We start from the raw sequence: 19,805 nt of genomic DNA, 5'->3' as shown, positions 1-19,805 counted from the left end.
AGACGATTCGTATACACAGACTTGGTTTTATTTGGTTAGCTCAAGCATAAACAAAGAAATCCTTCCCCGGCCCGAGCGCTTACCCACTATCCTCTGGCCGTCCTCTGTGCGCAGACGTACGATCTGCACTTTGACGTTGGTTCCGCTGACAGGCGTGAGAACTTCCTCCAGCTCGTTCCAAACACTCAGCACGGATCCGCACAGAACGTAATACGTGCGGCAGCGGAGGCCAACCTCACACTGCAGTCCCACCGAGGCCTTCTTGCAGTTGCCCCGCCTGAAGGCATAAGGGCATCATCAAATTGTATAAACAATACACCCCATTTTACAGACTATAAGTCCCTGTTAATTTTCATAGTTTGGCCAAGGATGTGACTTACACTCCGGTGAGACTTATAGGAGAAAATATTACATTTGTATATCATTGAGTTGGAAATTTATTATCACCTGTATATCATTTCACATGTTATTTTCACACTGAAAGAGGGCGCTCTAGGCCTGTGTTGATAATTTCAATCTTATCCTGTTGTGAGGGAGACATTTTTCCAAGCGTAAAGAGGAAGTCAAGCGGCTTATCCTCCAGAGTTGGAGTTGTTAACTGGTAAAAGTGATACCAAGGTTGATTGGATTGTAGCTGATCTTTTGGTAACCATGTGCTTTATGCTAGTTATCTAAATAGCTCTTAAAGTGTTACGTTGTCACCCAGGTATTGGAGCATGTGTAAAAGGTATGCACTATGTGTAACGTTAGTATACTGAACACCTATTCAACCTTTTGTTCTCTTATTTTCATTCTAAATTGCCTTTCAAGATACCTCACCCCTCTTGAGGGATATGACCAGGGTAGATAGCCTTTCAAGATTCCATGTATGTTTTTGGTTTTTATCAAATACAGTTCCCCCAAAAATGCGACCTATACTCTCGAGTGCCACTTATATAGTTTTTCTTTCTTAATTATGCATTTTTTGGCTGGAGCAACTTGTACTCCGGAGCGCTTGTCGTTCGGAAAATAGGGTAACTTTATTAAGTACACCTCAAATGATCCAACCCTGTGTTAACATTGAAATAATATTTTTTTAAGAAAGACCACCCTCACCAGAAAGCATGCGAGCAGATTTGCGCTGACGAGGTGTACTGCTCGTTCCAGTGTTGCTTGGCGTCTTCTGACATGACCTAAAAAAAAAAAATTAATCAACATTGCAATAAAATGCATAAACAATTTTATGAAGTGCAGGACACCTCGTGCATGAAAAGCGCTCCAGCAAACCTTCTTAAATTTCTTTTTGACGTCGGCGTACGTCTCCAGCTTTAGCTGCCTGCCTGTGTTGGGCCGGAAGACGAGGAAGAGTCTTTTCTTTGTGTTCACCTCCTTCACCAACAGGGCCGTTTTCTTGTTGTTCCGGGACTGAAAAAATCCAACACACACCACTGAGTCAAAAAAGAATTCTTGCAATTCTACCTTTATTGTGCAAATATATGATATAAACACAAAACGCTTATATATGAGGGTTTTGTCATGTCATTTATTCGCGAATGTGTAATTGTAATCCTGTGGAGTACTTCTTTAAGACATTTTTGTGATTAAGGGCTAAACAAATAAATGCGACTTGACATGACTTGATTTGATTTATTGCAAGCCCTGGTCAACAAGACAAACAAAACCCTATTTGATAATTTTACATACCTGCACGTAGAAGCCATCATCTGGACCATTCTGTTCTGCCCAGTCATGTGTCGCTTCTTCCCAGGACATCCCTCGTTCCACGCTCACCTGCCCAAACACGCATAAAATGAGTACTTATATGGCATTAGTATAGTGCTTGTCAATCATTTTCTTTCATGCAACCCAGAAAGAAATAACCCCGAGTGCCCCAAACATAACGTTGCTAAACATAGCAAGCACATTCGGTATTTTCCCGTCTGACACAGTGGTCAGAAAGAAGGCTAAGCACTATACACGCTTCATCAAACTTTGTTTTATCTTTCTGGGACTTTAGTTTTCCTGTTTCGCTCGTCTCTCTCCTCATCCGCGTTAATGTTTTCAGTTTACACCGCGGAAGCTAAACACAAACAAAACACTCTGCTAATGAGGGCGCCACTGCCTCCAATGTAGTTGAGGTGCAATTGCACTTAACTCTAGGAATGTTCATTCTAGGACCCACACTGTTTGAGAACCACTGCATTTGGGGGACATGAAATAAGCCTAAACATTTTCAAAACAATGACCCTAAAGGAAAAAAAACCTGCATTTGTACGTTACCACTACTACATTGACAGGAACCTACCGTGAAGAGCTCAACGTGGCCCGACGTTGTGTAGCCCGGCGTCAGGAACTTTTTGCAGTCCATCTTTTTGACCTTTTCATGACCAGAACCAAGATCTTAAAAATAAAAAGAGGAGAGGATTTTAGTTATTAGTTGCTCTCATGCGGGTTTCAGATCAGAGGACTTTGGAATTGTGGCCTGTGGAGCCTTTTGAAATCCTCCGTGATTAAAGGGCTAAACAAATACACTTGATTTTACAGTAAATTTTGACTACTCCGAGTCACTGGTGGTAGCAAGACCAAAAAACGCACCAAGAATGCCCATGTCGAATCTTCCGTTCCTCTTGGCTTCCTGGATGACGGCCGCCAAAGTGTCGGAGAAATACTGAAACAAGGCGTTCTGTTGGTGGACCTCCATGCCCAGGATGCGATTCAGGAATTTCCCGATGTTGTTATAGTCTGTCAGGGTTAGGTGGTCAGGAATACTACAAGGTGATGCCTTGGAGTTGTCAAACTCACCTTTATCCAGGGAGAGAGCGTTATATCTGTCCTCCACATTAATCAGGCCTACACCAATCAAGCCCCTTTGAACATCTGAAAAGCAAAATCAATTTGTATAACTCTCAGAGGGCTAACACATAATAAATTATGTGACTAAACTGGTCAGATCACATTTTTCACTGATTTTAGGTCATTCCCAAAAAAGGTGCGATTCATTGTCAATTCCAAAGCGCCATACCTTTGAAGAAATCTCCCACAAAGTCCAAAGGCGGTGACACCAGCGGCGTGTCGAGCTTCACTATCGACTTCATCACAATTTCAAGAGCGTTTCGACCATACTATAACAGTACAAATAAGTTGAGTCAGGAAAATCAACTCAAGTGTTCTGACTCAGTCGACAGCAATTGTGCAACTTAATGTGGAAAATAAACAACATGAATGTGTCTTAGGACACAGGATGTTATCGTATGAACTGTAAAAGTCAGCCTATGGAGCACACCTGATAAGCCGCAGTACAATTTTAAAGGAAAACCCATTTTTTTCCTTATATAAGCTGCTCCTGACTTTAAGTCGTGATTTTATTCTGCAGGCAAAGTGCTCATGTCTTTGGAAAGTATTGTTCAGATATTGGAGTAGTCACAAATGTGAAAAAAAAAAAAAGGTACCGAAGAGAAGGTTTTGCTCATACGTTTAAGGAAATTCGTATTTAAGAAACTTGACAATGTTGAACTGTTGTTTACTGAACAATGGTAAAAGCTAACAACATACTTTTTCTCTAATGAAAGATAAGGTTTAAGCTTTCTTTTTTTAATGTCCTATGGATACATAGATGCAGAATTACATTTTCTGTAGGCCATTAAATATTAGTCAATATGGCAAAAATTGTCTGGCTCCCACACTCCCATTTGAGAAAGGTCTAGCATTGATTAAGTTAAGAAAATATTCTACTTTCTAATTTTTAAGGATACCTCAAACAATGCACCCAACCTTTTAAATGGCTTTAAAAAGATAAAATAGTGAAAAAATTAAAATTGAGCATCACTGGCTTTACTCATCCGTACATGAAGGCCACACCAAATACATTAAATGCCTACAAAATTTGAGAGTACAACTCTTACCTTGTTGTCAAAATTAAATCGGCTGAGATCTCTCGTTTCAGTTGCTCTTCTGTCTCCGTGAGTGAGGGCCCCCTGGTGGACAGCACACATAACAGTCAGTCGGACAACAAAATTTAAACGACTGCATTTTCCAAACTGTAACGCACACCAGATTATAAGGAGCACCTCAATAAACTTCCCATTTACTTTTTTAATATGTATTGAAACTAGAGTAAGAGGCTGGTGAGTATGGTACAACTGACGTTCTGTTTTAAATAACGTATTGCTCTCCTCTGGTGTTTCCAGCGGCTTTTAGATCTGCTGTTATTTAAACGAACGTTTATACAACCCAATCTTGACCCATAAAGTTTATGTAGTCATAGACCTCTATCACGCCTACAGTTTATTTCTAAAAGACTTGAAAAGGTTAACGCACAGCAACTGAAAGAGTATGTGGTAGAATAATTTTTTGGAATTGATGCAGGCAAGATTCAAGGATAATCACTCTACTGAGACAGCCCTGGTTAAAGTGACCATCGTTCTCCTGGCAATGGACTCCAGCGCTTCGTCTCTGTTGCTGCTACTGGATGTCAGTGCGGCCTTTGACACTGGATCACAATATCTTACTAGATCGACTAGAAGAATGGATTGGCCTCTCAAGAACTATCCCCTCATTGTTCAGATCTTACCTCTTACAGTACACATTGTGTTCGACACAGTGATATGACCTCTGAGTCCTTGGTGTTACCTGCAACCCCAGGAGATCCCAAGACCCTTTAATTTTAGTGTGGGATTTCATAGGTGGCATAGAAATCGCCCAAAAAAAAAAAAAAGTTACAATCCAAAACTTAGTCCCAAATGTTCCTGGTGACTGTAGGCATTAGCAGCCAAGCATTTATCAAGGAGAGAAAGCAAAATAGATAAAAGAACAGTAAGTAGCCGCTGCAGCCAAGACATCCAATGGATTACCCCATGAGGGGTACTTTTCAAGGTTTCATTTTCCTCATGCTGAGGTTTTCGGGTTTTTCCTTGTCCTTATGTAAGGTTTTAGATCAGGGGATGGTGTAATGGTAATCTGTAGAGTCCTCCTTATAATTAAAGGCTATACAGATGAATTTTGCATGACATGTATAACCTTTGGTATTTTTATACAGTTGCGCCATATGCAATGATTGATAAGTCAATAAGTGTTATCGTTTAATATTGCAAAAAATTGTTTGCAAAAGGAATCGATCCCCCTTGCTGAGGCTGCAGACACTTTACCATCAGACCATTAGTGGTACAGATGACATACAAAAAGGTACTCGAGCTTATCTTATTATCATACTATTTTTACACAAGTAGTCAGAAACACACATTTGTTTAGTGCATTTTTTTCTGCGTTCTGATAGTGGGGGGGACTGTTAAACTTTCATAACCTATACCTTACGGTTTAATATGTATAGATACGTAAAGGAACTTGCACAGTATATGGTTGAATTTTTTTCTGCACAAGTGAAGAAGTGTAGAGACTGTGTGACCATTCAAAATGCAGAACAAATTGCACTATACAAAGTGGTGTTTCTGGCACCAGTTAAAAAATATTGTGATAATGAGAACATCTCTAATGCCTTTTCGTATGGCATCTGGACCACCGGTCGTCCAATGGCAAAGTGTCGGTACCCTCACTATCACGAAATCCTGTTACATACAATCCGTTGTGCCATTGATGATTACCAGTTAATCAATAATTGCTCTGTGAATACAGTATGCTTTTCCAATGATATCCTCCATATACTGCGGTATATATAGGGGGCACATTCAAATTTCTGGCCAATCTGTTTTTTTAGGGCGCTTTATGGTCTGAAATACAATAATTGCTTTGAATCCATCAAGAAAAAAACTACATACCAGACTTTCTAATCTTTTGGCCACTATTGAGGCAAATCTCTGCTCGCCGGCCAGCTCTGAGATGAGGAAGACGTACTCGGGAGCCGTGACCTGGTTAGACCTGTGTGTTCTTCCTGTAGGTCACATAGCAACAGTGAGTTTTGGCAAGTCATATATCCAAAGGGCAGCGTTTAGTTAACTCATTCAATGCCATAACATTTAAATGTTTGTAGAAACATTGTCCCTCAATGCCAAAAAGTAAGAGTATTTTTTTCTTGTTTAATTAAAAAAAATTGTTATAAAGGGAATGGTGCTGCTCATCAGTAAGTATCAAGCATCTGGGAACAATTTTAGTATGATAAATCACCATTAGATGGCAGGAGTGACTTTGGTGGGATCCTTGTTCACATATCAAGAAATAATAATAATAATAATAATTTCCTTTGTATTGTCATTCTTTGTAACAATGTACACAGAACGAAATGTCGATACACCTGACCCGTTGTAGCGAGTCGATGCAGCCGCAGCCAGAGGGCGTCGCCATTATACCAATTAGGTATGTCTCGGTCGAGGCGCGAACCAGCGACCTCCCAGTCTCAAAGCGGGCACACTACCATCTAGGCTAAGGTCAACTTCCTAGTGCTGCTTCCTTTTTCCAGCAAAAAGTGTGTGTAGGCAGCCCCATATCGTGAGTAGGCGTAGTGAAGCAGTGTCACAAGCAGTAGTCCCAAGATATAGACAGTAATAAGCTGTTAACTCCTCAAAAGAGCTTCTTTCAAAAAAGATGACTAAGTCCCATCATCATCGTCTGGTCAGAGGGATAACGTTTTGTGCACGTCTCCAAGAACTTGGTCGCCCAAGGGAATGTGATCACCATGGTGACTGAAATCGTGTGATCATAGGAAACTTAAGGCGCTGAAAAGTTCTTGCAAAGTTCATGGATCGTTCATGCATCACTTTAGTGTTCTTGCAATTAAATATTATTTTGCAAACAGAAGTGCCTTTGTGTTTATGGAAAACATTTAGATATTTGAGGTATTAAAAATATAAAAAAAGTCCCAAAATAAAAATTCTGCGTCCTTTCACAAAAACTGGCCGTCACCAACAAACACCATTTGAACCTCTGGGATTGAATGAGTTTACGTAGTGAGACAGGGCTACACCGACCAAACTGCTGGATGGCTCTGTCGGCGCTCCACGGCAGCTCTAGTGTCATGTGGACCCTGCGGCGCTGGTTCTTAACCCGGCGGTCGGCCTGCAGCGAGATACCCGAGCTGGCTGCTTCAGAGATGATGGCGATGTGCTGGACAGAAGAAAGCAAAAGTTAATTGAAGACGAGGTAACCAATCCAGTAGGCTGGCGTTCTGAAGGGTCTGTTAGTTTACTTTTTCCCCATCCATAAAACGCTGTTTTTCCGTCAGGTTGAGGATTTCCACTGGGACATCCAGTTCCGATCGGGACTCGTAAGTGATGGTGCCATCGTCATTGCTGACCACGCGCCCTTTGCGACCAGTCATCTAGAAAACATGGAGATAAGAACCTTTAAGAAGAGCTCAATATTCGTGTTTCATTGTTGTAAACATTTTAATAACTTTACAGAATATGGGGTTCGTACACCTTTTTCATGGCCAAAGTCGTGCACTTTTTAAGGTCTTTCAAAAGCTCTATTTTTTAATTTCTCCAGTACCAGGAAAATAAATCCAGTGTGAATCAATCCATAGACCTGTTTGAGGTCACTGAGTGTTCCTCAAATGTCTAAAAGCCTCGCACATGTTTTTCAGGTCCACAAATATATATTTGATTCCATGTGATTTTTCATCCAAGCCATTAAAATAACTTACTAGGTCGAGGATAGAAATATGTCCTTGCTTGCGTTACCCATTTCATACCTGTTAAATTATCGTGGCGATCCGGTTATGACTTGCATACTTGAATGCCAAAGATGTGCAATGGCAAAGAGAAGCCAACAGACAGAGAGCAGTGTCGGCGTCATTTTTAAGCAAACTTGTTTTATTTTTCTTCATTTAATGCGTGGTCTATCAATAGGGTTTGACAGCTTAAGGCAAGTTTAATTCATGACTTCTTTTAATGCCTTTTGAAATCACATTTAAGACAAAGTAGGCAAAAAAAAAAAAAAAAAAACACAATTGAAACTAACAAAACAAAAAAAAAACAATACATTGTGCCTCGTACACATTACCTGGCACAACTTTTAGCCATGGCGAAAAACATTGGTTGGACAGGCACTTTATTAAATCAACACTTTCCTATTTTCAAAAGTAAACTTCTCTGTCTGAAGTTTCTACGTGTATTTGTGGGTGGACCCGACTGAAACCACATCAATTTTTTTTTTTATAGTTACCTTACTGCGGTCACGCGATGTAGCCACAAAAGTAAATTGGTGATTTATTAAAAAGACAACTGATATATTTGACTAATCATTCAATAAAGTACCTACTGTCAAACCTCCCAATTTGCTCCCATTATGTAACGTATTTCAATGAGAATTGGGCGCAGTTTTAAAAGGTGCACCCTCCGTAGCTGAATATTTTTCTATATCCAACACATACACTGGCACGATAGAGCCCAGGTGCCCCAATGTGCTGCCGCCTTACAGCAACACACGCAATCATACAAGTGTGCATATTTATAAATATAGCAGGAGCAAAACTCAGGTTGGTGGTGCTTTATCTATGTATTGATTAGAAAGACACAAACGGATAAAAACTTGTTGAGTTTGTTTCTTAGCGTCCTCCACTTGCAAGCCATCAATTTATTAATCTTCAATTCTCTCGCGGCTTCTCGCTTTTCATATTCTTCCAGGTAGCGTAGAAATCAACACACCATGGCGGATGAAAAGACAGAAAACATTCAATGGAGGGAAAGTGAGGTTTTAGGCTGAAAATAATATTTGGGGGGACAACTATGTTCAGCTTCAAGTATCTTAATAACTTTCAAATTGCAAGATACTGCGTTAGCATCCATGAGTACTTCCACAAACAATGGACACATTGCAGTTGGACGTCAGGTGTCCTCTTCTTTGCGAGTCACAGTAGATCGCATACAAGTCATATTTATTTGGAAATTACCAATCTCACAAAACATCGGATTACACCCAAAAATCGGAATTGAGCAGTAAGCTCTGCAATGTGAACCTCGTCTTATATACACGCCCACTTCACCCTTTCGCGGTGACGCTCACACTTACCACACAGCCTCATGGTGTCCTGAGCTTATGGACGTGAAAAAACTATCACAGTATACAAATGACGGCAAAAACATGGACCAATCTTTAAATGTTTCCAGACGTCACCACAATGTTTTGTATGCTTGCCGTTTTCCTGAGTATTGCTCAGCTATTTTGACAGAAATATATTACAAGTGAGAATTGAAAATAAATAAATAAATAAAGAACAAGCCCCACCTTATAGTGTTTAATATGTAGAAAGAAGTGGTAGTCCAAAATTCACAGTACACTGATTAAATTTAAGTATAGCAAACTCAAGTTTACAATACTAAACCTATTCTTCACACAGTAACCGATTGAAAACAGTGACCACTTTAACTATAAAAGTTTTACTTTTACCTCTGCGACATTTTCAGGTCCTCCCAGCTCATCAATAAGCTCATCCAGCGTGTTGGGCGGTAGCTCTTCGGCAAGCTCCTCCAATTTCTCCAGGAGGTCTCTCTTCATCTTCTGAGCGACCTCAACGGCGTCTTGGCTTGTTGAGTAGCTGTCTTCAGGCTCTGCCTTGACTGCACAACCAACAACCACGTAAAAAAGGGAAATTCTTGTCGAAATGGCAATGAGGGCATGATTACGTCAAATTGAAGCAGTTTACCTGCAGTCGGCGTTGTCGTGGGAGTGATTGGTGCGGTGAAGGTTGGCCGGGTGGAGCCCAAACCTGAAGCCAACAAGGCACTTTGAATCGAGTCTGGGTCGATGCTCTTCCTTCGTTTTTTCTTTTTCTTCTTCTCTTTATTCTTCTTGGGCTCCTTCCGGACAAGCCAAGGATCTGGAAAATAACAGGGAACCTTGTTAGCGTTGACCAGGATTGTTTGTCAAAGACATTGTTGCCATGCGTCGGATTTCTTCATTTGTTATCGCTAAATGTCGGTTTAATATCTTTAATGAAACCCATTTGGAGTTGATTATTTTTTTATTATCTTAGATAATGACTATTTTTTTCCCTGAAAATAGTATGGATTGGACAATCCGCCAGGCCCTTAATCAGTGTTTCTTAACTGGTGGATTGGGACACACAAAGGTGGGTCGCGGCCCCTTTTTAGTGGGTTGCAGACCTTTGACATGGCAAAATAATGAAAGGAAGAGGAAAAAAGTAGTTTAAATGACCATCAGTCAACTGTACATAGTAATTTTTCCATGCACCATCCATTACATACCACAAAAAAGACTGATTATTTACACAAGTTGATCATTGCAAGATGCTGATACAGCAGAGAATGGATTATCATAAAGACAAAGCCACTTAAGGGGCCTGTCACACAGACATTTGCGGCTGAATCACAGCTACAATTTTGCGATTTTTTTTCGCCCATGGTTGCCCGCGATGGAAAATGCGCAAAATTGGCCACCCCGCTGTTCATCGGTGTATGGCCGCAAAAAAGACGCCGGCGACTGTTCTGCTTCCTCATCGCGTCATTTCTGCGTCATTTTCTCGTGTGGACCACGGGTATAAAAGCTCCCGAGCCGGTGTTGTGCCCAAATCCGACTCCTACGCAACACACCCACACCCCCACCCCCTCGCATGAACGCACATTCTGCTGTGATCGCTTTTGTTGTCATCCGCGTTAACAAACGCATTTTGTAGAATACGATCGCACTTTATTGTTTAAATAAACGCGTTACATAGACTAGGATCTCCCAATTGTTATAATTAGCTCACTTTATTGTTTTAATAAGCGTTTTATATAGATTACGATCGCTTTTGTTGGAAGCGCAGCAGAATGCGCGTTCACGCGAGGGGGTGGGGGTGTTGCGTTCGATTACGTTCACAACAAAAACAAAGACGGAATGGTTTGAGTTGTATTAAATTCCCAATAAATGCAAGACGAAGTGGTTTTGGTTATATGTTCGCCATTACATTCCCTAAAAGTGAGATAAAACGAGGTAAAAGCGGTTGTAGTAGCGAGGGTATGCAAATCTCGGCAGGGATGCACCGGGCTGTAGAAATCATTACCGCTCAAGACACAGTCCCGTGAAGATCAAGATTTCAAGCTATGGCATCATTTTTATTTTATTATCTTGAAAAGAAATGTCAAGAAATAAAAATGGATTAAGACGAGGTCACTACGCTGACGGGGATCCATGTTCACCCCCTTGACGTCTCCAGCACAACTGACGTGTGCTTGTGCTCGGCAAATCTCGCTGTATATACGCAGAGAAAGGCGAAAGACTGTCACACGCGTAACACGCTAATTTCACGTAATAACACCACGATACAGGCGCAGAACATGCTATTACCATGCTCCACCCACTATTACCCGCTGAAATTTCCCTTCCTACCCAAGTGTAACCGCGCCCTGGCCGCGACCATAGCACGTCATTTTCTCGTGTTGACCACGTGTGCGGCACGCGGTTTAACACGTGCTCAAACTTTTGAGCAGCTCAAAAGTTTTGAACGCGGCCAACCACGTGAAAATATCCGACCGCGAGTAAAGCACAGCTCTATCTAGTCTATATGGCGGTCTCTAAACGTTCAACAGCGCCCAACGGCAGCTGCTTCACGGCCAGAAATTCCTGGCCGTGGTCCAGCCTCAATACGCTCGTGAAAGACTGTGTACCCGCGCTCTGAAGAATTGAGCAGGGTAAAACGTTTTCACGCTGCCACCCGCGCGCGAATTTCCGAACTCGTGTTGAGCACCGCTGTATCTCGTCTTAATGGCGAACTCAATGCGTCCAATAGCGTCCGCCTCAAAGGCAGAAATTTCTGGCCGTGATTCAGCCGCAAATGTCTGTGTGACAGGCCCCTAAGTTACGTGTTTTGGAATTAAAGATGTTGATTGACCACAAAGGCAACAACGATTGAGTTAAAATCAGGGTTCCCGCAGATGCTTGAAAAGTCTTAAAAGGTATTTAAAAGGTATTGAATTCATGATTCTAAAAATAAGGCCTTATTTGGCATTAAAATGTCTTGAATTCGGTTTTCAAAAGTCTTAAAAATTATAATGCAAAAATATAATAAAATTTATAATTTTTCCACATCCAGCGGATGTTTTTTTTCCAGGCATGTGTTTGGATGATACTACACTCAAAATTAAAGTAAGCATTTGTTTGAAATTCACTTTAATTCATGTGGTTTTTTTTGTTTGTGTTTTTCAATTGTGGGATTTTTTTTGTCAACTTGATCTTAAATTTGATCTCAAAAGGCATTCAAAAAGTCTTGATTTTAACTTGCCTTTAGCTGGAAATATTGTAGGAGTGAAACACTGCTTGAAGGTACAATAAATGACTTAAATATGTTATATTTCTATCTTTTTACCATTATATGGAGCTTTATTATCGGCACAAATTGTCGTTTAGGTACACGATATTTTTACATTTTTTGAGTATGAACTCCTTTTAGCATGCCATTATATACGGTATTTAAAGTCGTTTTTGTTTTGCTGGTTATTTTTCATCTCATCTCATCAAATATATTGAGGCCATTTTTGGTAGGTCTTTTTATGCATTCATCTTTGTGAATGTGAATATAGTCTAACTCTGATTTAAACCGTAATGGCTTGTAATTAGGTTGAGATTTTGGGTACAAAAATCACACCATTTTAGGGTTCATGTTTTGTGAAGTGACATACTTTATCTTTGTCAAATATTTGCATGTTTTCCGTTAGTCCGGTGTTTAGTCCAATTTACAGTAGATATGATTAAGCAGTAATTTGAGCATGACCAAAGCAATTTGATCAAGACGACAAAAGAAAACTATACAGGTATGACTTCTCTGCTACATCCTTTTTTAAGTTCTTGTTTCTTACCATCTTCGTCGTCCTCATCAGACTCATCTCTGAACGGGTTGAAATCATCATCCTCGTCCGCCGAGCTGACTGATTTAAAGCTGTCGTCGCTGTCGCGTTCCCTGCCGGAATCTTTTTCAGACTCGTCCGATTGGCTCTCATTAGAGCTTGAGCCAGACAGTCCGCCGTGCTGACGGAGCCTCTTTTGCGATTTCTTCTTGGTCTCTGGGGCTGGAGAACCCATAAAACACTATTTTATTTTTTGGTAAATAGATGAAATAAAACAATTCAAGCCTCAGACACAGGCATGAAAATGGGTCAGTGGTTAAAAAGGTGACAAGGGTGTGGTAGAGATATGTTCCGGTATACAGTACAACCCAACAAAATATTGATATTTATTATCTTGGCTGAATTTACCCTCAAGTCACTTGCATGAAGGCAGGTTAAATTTAGCTCGGCTTAGTGTGGTGATTTGTTCTCTACAGCAGGAGCCTCCAACATGGTGCCCTTGGGCACCAGGGTGCCCCTTAAGGACAGCTGAGGTGCCCGCGGATCTGTTCTGAAAATAGCTTACCAATACAGGGTTCAGAGTGATTTTCTGGTAAAATGTTCTTTTTAGATGTTGAGTCTATTTCAAACAACTTCCAATAATTAACCTGGTAATCGCATAATAACTTTGTATTAACAGGTTGTAATTTTTTCAATCCCTATCAAACTGTGTGCCATTTGCGCGATCAACAATAAGTAGCTCCCAGTTTGAAAAAGGCTCGAGACCTCTCCTCTACAGCCGGGCTGCTCCTGATTAACTCCAGGCAAACAATAGGATGAGATTATCCCAAAAGAGACATTACCATCTCACATGTGAAAAATGAATAGGGTTTATTGCATTTTCTTGGACTTTAAGTTACATTATTTGAAACACCCAATCCTTTCTCTGCAAAATCTCTCCCCCAAAAGATTTTCTCCTTGGATCCACACAATTCAAGTAGGTCACCCTTTTTTGATTTCAAGACTGAATTTTTCCTCAAGGCGAGACATTTTCATGACTGCACACCTTTTCTTTTCTTTCCTTTCTGCTGGGGCTGGGATGAAGAGTCGCTGGGCAAAGGCGTCTTCTTGGCAGAGAGGTCGATGCCCAGTAAACTATAAAGCTTCTGCCTGTCGGGCGCAGGGAAGTGTTTCTCCACCAGGGACTGCAGCACACCTCTGCGCCACGGATAGAGAGAAAGAACATTCACGGTTTGTGCGAAACAAATATTTTCTCCTGTCTAACGGCGGTTTGGTTCGTACTTTGCTGTTGAGACAAAGTCGTTGAGCTCCCCCCCTCCTTCTTCCAAGGCCTCTAGAGTTCTTGCTTCCCCAGTGGACTGCAGTCCGATCACCACACACTGTTAACGACATAATGACTTGTAAGCAGTTTATTACTAATACCATATAATGGCAAATTATTATAAAAAGATTAAATATTACTGTCAACTAAAACAATGGTACCTGAATGAGTCATCTTTTGCAATGTACTTAAAAAAATATTTTTAAAAATATGTTAAAATCCTGATTATGCAACAAAATACTGACTGCCATGAAAAACTCGGGTTGCACAATATTGGAAAAAACCTGATTGTGTTTTTTCAGACCTGTTTTGCAATTTTATGTGATAATCGATTATAAAAGAAAAGTGCATTTTTGTGCTTGTTTTGGGGAGCGCTTTAACATAATGACATGTAAACTTCTGCAAGGTCTTTGGAATGATTAAAATACAAATGTGGCAGTTTACCACGAGTGGTAGCTCCAAGTCGACTGTTTCATGGGTAATGAATTTGGCGTTGGCGACTAGCCACGTTTGGCAGTGGTGGCTTAAGAGTTGTTAGCCTAGCAGTTAGCTTTCCCTTCCAACGCCGCCTCAATCAGTTTTCGGGCGCGATAAAAACCCAGGAAGCACTCGCTGGTGATCAGCTTTTCGTTGCGCTCTTATGACTTTCCTCAGAGTCAGATTAAATTTATCAGTTCATTTTAAATTTAACGAGCCGCTTACGATACAAGCTGTCGTGTTTGTTCTGGTGGCCAGTTGTACGCCGGCTGTTTGACTGAGCGTTTACAGAAGCCTATCAAAGTCGCGCACACACGTCTTGCAAACTTTGCCATCCTTTTATTGTCTGGTGCCATAAAAACATGCTGACTGGCTTGTTGCTGCTAAACCCCGAAATGTGAGAATTATTGTGGCCAAACATTCTATCACTCATATATAAAATGAACTATAAATCCATAAAAAACAAACGCCTTTTGCTGTCAAATCGCGATAGAGATTAGATTTTGGTTAATCATGCAGGCCAAGAACCATATTTTCTGGATTATAAAGCAGACATATAAACCCCCAAAAAACGGCAGAAATTTGACAGCGCGCCTTATATACCGCAAAATACAATTGCGTTACTATACGAGATTATACGATGGGCTACCATAATTGTGCAATGATTGATAAATCAAAAAAATTGCTGATCAAAATTACAAAAACACTGTGTGCAATAGGAATCAAACCCAGGTTGCGGCGGTGAGAGTGACGACACTAATCCACTAAAGCACAAGCGGTGCAGATAACATACAAACGGGAATTACATTTTGATCACAATTTTTTTAACTCACGCTACCAGAAACGAATGTTAGAGAATGGAGACATTAGAAAGTAATCAACGCAAAGTCTGATTCATTATCAGATACACTAATGAGATGTTTTCCATGTCCTGTTTTTTTTTCCTTTTTTTTGCATGTATATCTTTCAGGATGAATTTGTTTCCTCCATTCTCTAACATGCCTTTCTGAGACTGTAGAATGACATAAAGTCAAATGCCTTTTTATGTCATCCGTATTACTCCTGCTTTAATGGTTAGATATCTGCTCTCAGCACCTCAACCCTGGTTCAATTGCCATTGTATCCAAAGTTTTGAGACAATAATACTCAAATACGGTAGCTTTTACTGTAGTTTTATATCCAGGAGCCTTATAGTCCAGTGTGTCTTACATAAGACAAAAGACTATTATGTAGGTGCGCCTCATAATCCGGTTTGCTTTACAGTGCTGAAAATATGGTAATTTATTACAAAAAATGAAACTAATTGTTTGCCCAGTTCTGTTTCTATTGATTAACCCAATTCAATAGTTCAGAAGTAAGTCACCTTTCCATTCTGGACTTCCTCCCTGGCCAGTTGAACCACCCTCCGGACCTTTGACGCGATGCAAAGGTACTTGAAAAACCTTTGGTGAGCTGACCAAAACTGGCCCCACATGGACTTTTTCATTCGCTGCTCCGCATCCATCAGGTTGGCCGCCTGTTGGAACTTTTCACGGGCGCTCACCCACTGGTTCAGAAAGAAGCGGGATTCCAAAAACATTCTTTCGGGGGCGAGATGAAGCTCTGATATGCTTAAGTGCTGCGGCGGACTCACCAGCCTGACTGACTTGTTGTACATTTGGATGTAGCGCTGAGTCAGTGGAACCTCGTCAATCTTAAAAGTCACGCCGGTGAAACTCAGCTGCCGGGCGATGTACATTCCCCTCAGCTTCATATCCATGGCAACGATTTCCATGGCTCCCACGCCCCTAGTTGAGATGTCCCATGAAGACAAGTTAAAAGGATGCACAGAGAGCCCTTGTTATTTCGCGTTTTGGTTATCGCTGGTTCACTGCTTTGCGGATTTTGAATCGTCTTTATTGTCATCGACATAAACGCATAATGCATTGTGTGAGCAGACAGCACACACTTTAATAGCAGCAGGTTAGGGAGGGCTTTGTTTGTTGGGTCGATGTGACAGTCTGTGTGCGCTCGACTCTTATAGGTCTGTGTATGGTGTATTCATTACAGAGACAATTTGAGGACACCTGATGCTAGCATGCAGCTAGCCAGCTGCTCTCTAAATCACTCTTGCACTGAAAAGACAAGCCTTCCAATTTTGTTGTCTTTTAGTTTAATGACACATATACAGGGAGTGCAGAATTATTAGGCAAGTTGTATTTTTGAGGATTAATTTTATTATTGAACAACAACCATGTTCTTAATGAACCCAAAAGTCTCATTAATATCAAAGCTGAATATTTTGGAAGTTGGAGTGGGGCTTTTTTAGTTTTAGCTATTTTAGGAGGATATCTGTGTGTGCAGGTGACTATTACTGTGCATAATTATTAGGCAACTTAAAAAATCAAATGTATACCCATTTCAATTATTTATTTTCATCAGGGAAACCAATACAACAGCTCAACATTCACAAATATACATTTCTGACATTCAAAAACAAAACAAAAACAAATCAGTGACCAATATAGCCACCTTTCTTTGCAAGGACACTCAAAAGCCTGCCATCCATGGATTCTGTCAGTGCTTTGATCTGTTCACGATCAACATTGCGTGCAGCAGCAACCACAGCCTCCCAGACACTGTTCAGAGAGGTGTACTGTTTTCCCTCCTTGTAAATCTCACATTTGATGAGGGACCACAGGTTCTCTATGGGGTTCAGATCAGGTGAACAAGGAGGCCATGTCATTAGTTTTTCTTCTTTTAGACCCTTTCTTGCCAGCCACGCTGTGGAGTACTTGGATGCGTGTGATGGAGCGTTGTCCTGCATGAAAATCATGTTTTTCTTGAAGGATGCGGACTTCTTCCTGTACCACTGCTTGAAGAAGGTGTCTTCCAGAAACTGGCAGTAGGACTGGGAGTTGAGCTTGAGTCCATCCTCAACCCGAAAAGGCCCCACAAGCTCATCTTTGATGATACCAGCCCATACCAGTACCCCACCTCCACCTTGCTGGCGTCTGAGGCAGACTGGAGCTCTCTGCCCTTTACCGATCCAGCCACGGGCCCATCCATCTGGCCCATCAAGACTCACTCTCATTTCATCAGTCCATAAAACCTTAGAAAAATCCGTCTTGAGATTTTTCTTGGCCCAGTCTTGACGTTTCAGCTTGTGTGTCTTGTTCAGTGGTCGTTTTTCAGCCTTTCTTACCTTGGCCATGTCTCTGAGTATTGCACACCTTGTGCTTTTGGGCACTCCAGTGATGTTGCAGCTCTGAAATATGTCAAAACTGGTGGCAAGTGGCATCTTGGCAGCTGTACGCTTGACTTTTCTCAGTTCACGGGCAGCTATTTTGCGCCTTGGTTTTTCTACACGCTTCTTGCGACCCTGTTGACTATTTTGAATGTAACGCTTGATTGTTCGATGATCACGCTTCAGAAGCTTGTCAATTTTAAGAGTGCTGCATCCCTCTACAAGATATCTCACTATTTTTGACTTTTCAGAGCCTGTCAAGTCCCTCTTCTGACCCATTTTGCCAAAGGAAAGGAAGTTGCCTAATAATTATGCACACCTGATATAGGGTGTTGATGTCATTAGACCACACCCCTTCTCATTACAGAGATGCACATCACCTGATATGCTTAATTGGTAGTAGGCTTTCGAGCCTATACAGCTTGGAGTAAGACAACATGCATAAAGAGGATGATGTGGTCAAAATACTCATTTGCCTAATAATTCTGCACTCCCTGTATAAATATATATATTTATTCAACTGCAATTCTGTGTTTTTGTAGATATATAGTTGTTATTCTGTTATAGTTGTATACTCTGTCAGTAAGGACGTTATTTCGAGGTTTGTTAGACCTCATGAAGGTGCAACCCCATATCACAGATTTGTACTATTCGCCTTGGTCTCTGTTAACCCCAACAACCGAGGGTTTACTGTATACCATATTACATTTAGAAGCATCATTAAGATGATGGCTATTCCAAAAAAAACTAAATTCTCACACAAAGCTCTTTTTAGATTTTTTTCTTCTTATAAATGTGCCACGGTCATGTTCTATTGGAACATCCATGATTATTTCCTTTAGCACCTTTGTAGACTTAATCATTTCACAGAAGTCTAAAAAGGGGGTTGTTTTTGACAAATTGTCCAATCACCTGCGCTCGACAGCTTGAATGAAGTTTCCAAACTCCCGGAAGGGTGTTTTATGCCCCCAGATGCCCAAGCGGTTCATGTAGGCCATATTTCTTGGTTCCGAAGCACCTAGTAAGAAAAGAAAAAAATACCATAATTGATTGGCTTACGCCCTAAAAAAAGACTTGAGATTTCATTTTAGTCACCTGTAGCACTGGCGTACACCACACGAGCCTTAGGGAGTTTGTTCTGAAGCTCCAATACTGCCAGCCCAGTTTTGGTAGGCTTGGATGAGCCGATAGGGCACACATTTTTGGCTTTGTGACACTCATCATAGACAATCTGAGCAGAGTATTGTTAAGGAAACATTGTAAAGTGAAGCCACTAATGATTTATTGTGAGACTATCTACCATGGTCATATCCCTCAAGAGGGGTGACCGACAGCAAGACAACCACATACACAAAAAACAAAGAAAAAAAGTAACAAAAGACACAAAAAGATTTGACCATGGCCAACCCAAATGCCCAAACACCTCAACAAGTTAAGCATCTCAGCACCCAAGTTGGTCATGCTTTCTTCCCTCCAAATGAAACAGGACACGAAAAAGCGGCTATGTCACTCGGGTCAGGGTGACACAACACACTCTTCGGCTCAACAGCAGGGCCCGACAGCTTTCACTGGTTTACCCCTGCCGCATCATACAGGTGCCCTGCCCATCCCTTAGAACACGTCCAAACATCCCACTATCCTTTCACAACAACTCTCCACTAATTCCTATCACCAACAAGAGCTCTAGCTTCCACTAGATTTAGACCTCTTTCCTGCAGTGCACGCATAACACCATCCATCCACGTCAATTGCGGCCTTCCTCTTGGTCTCCTTCCATTCACTTCTGCGATGTAAACCCTCTTCAACATTCTCTCCTCATCCATGTGTCCAAACGTACTGAGTATTCTCCCATGCACACGCTTTCTCAGTTCCACTGCTACTCCAGTTCTGACTCTCATTTCTCAATCCATCCAATCTTGTCACTCTTAACATACTCCTCAAACACTTCATCTCAAAAACATTTATTTTCCTTCTCAAATCTGCATACAGGCTCCAAATCTCTGCACCATACAACACATTTGGCACAATCAAACTCTCATACAGCCCTCCCTTTACATCCATACTCATACTC

At 41.1% G+C, this 19,805-nt stretch overlaps 1 protein-coding gene across 1 annotated transcript in view; it reads right to left on the bottom strand.

The window, feature by feature from the left end:
- Positions 1 to 19,805, bottom strand: part of sbno1 (strawberry notch homolog 1 (Drosophila)) — a 34,471-nt gene that overhangs the window by 5,510 nt on the left and 9,156 nt on the right. Inside the window, exons 12-32 of the mRNA XM_088355813.1 lie at positions 18,830 to 18,965; positions 18,647 to 18,752; positions 16,142 to 16,295; positions 15,872 to 16,054; positions 13,992 to 14,089; positions 13,756 to 13,907; positions 12,723 to 12,932; positions 9,572 to 9,745; positions 9,316 to 9,485; positions 7,115 to 7,246; positions 6,897 to 7,032; positions 5,751 to 5,863; positions 3,882 to 3,953; positions 3,002 to 3,101; positions 2,782 to 2,856; positions 2,575 to 2,721; positions 2,285 to 2,379; positions 1,684 to 1,770; positions 1,267 to 1,404; positions 1,096 to 1,172; positions 84 to 277 (exon numbers count right to left, since the gene is read on the bottom strand). Coding sequence (XP_088211939.1) covers positions 84 to 277; positions 1,096 to 1,172; positions 1,267 to 1,404; positions 1,684 to 1,770; positions 2,285 to 2,379; positions 2,575 to 2,721; positions 2,782 to 2,856; positions 3,002 to 3,101; positions 3,882 to 3,953; positions 5,751 to 5,863; positions 6,897 to 7,032; positions 7,115 to 7,246; positions 9,316 to 9,485; positions 9,572 to 9,745; positions 12,723 to 12,932; positions 13,756 to 13,907; positions 13,992 to 14,089; positions 15,872 to 16,054; positions 16,142 to 16,295; positions 18,647 to 18,752; positions 18,830 to 18,965 — 2,749 coding nt within the window. The remainder of the gene's footprint in view (positions 1 to 83; positions 278 to 1,095; positions 1,173 to 1,266; positions 1,405 to 1,683; positions 1,771 to 2,284; positions 2,380 to 2,574; positions 2,722 to 2,781; positions 2,857 to 3,001; positions 3,102 to 3,881; positions 3,954 to 5,750; positions 5,864 to 6,896; positions 7,033 to 7,114; positions 7,247 to 9,315; positions 9,486 to 9,571; positions 9,746 to 12,722; positions 12,933 to 13,755; positions 13,908 to 13,991; positions 14,090 to 15,871; positions 16,055 to 16,141; positions 16,296 to 18,646; positions 18,753 to 18,829; positions 18,966 to 19,805) is intronic.

Source organism: Urocampus carinirostris, chromosome 16 (genome assembly GCF_059441175.1).
Source record: "Urocampus carinirostris isolate Australia breed hairy pipefish chromosome 16, RoL_Ucar_1.0, whole genome shotgun sequence".
In the NCBI taxonomy this organism is placed as follows: domain Eukaryota; kingdom Metazoa; phylum Chordata; class Actinopteri; order Syngnathiformes; family Syngnathidae; genus Urocampus; species Urocampus carinirostris.
This window is presented reverse-complemented; position numbering and strand designations above follow the sequence as displayed.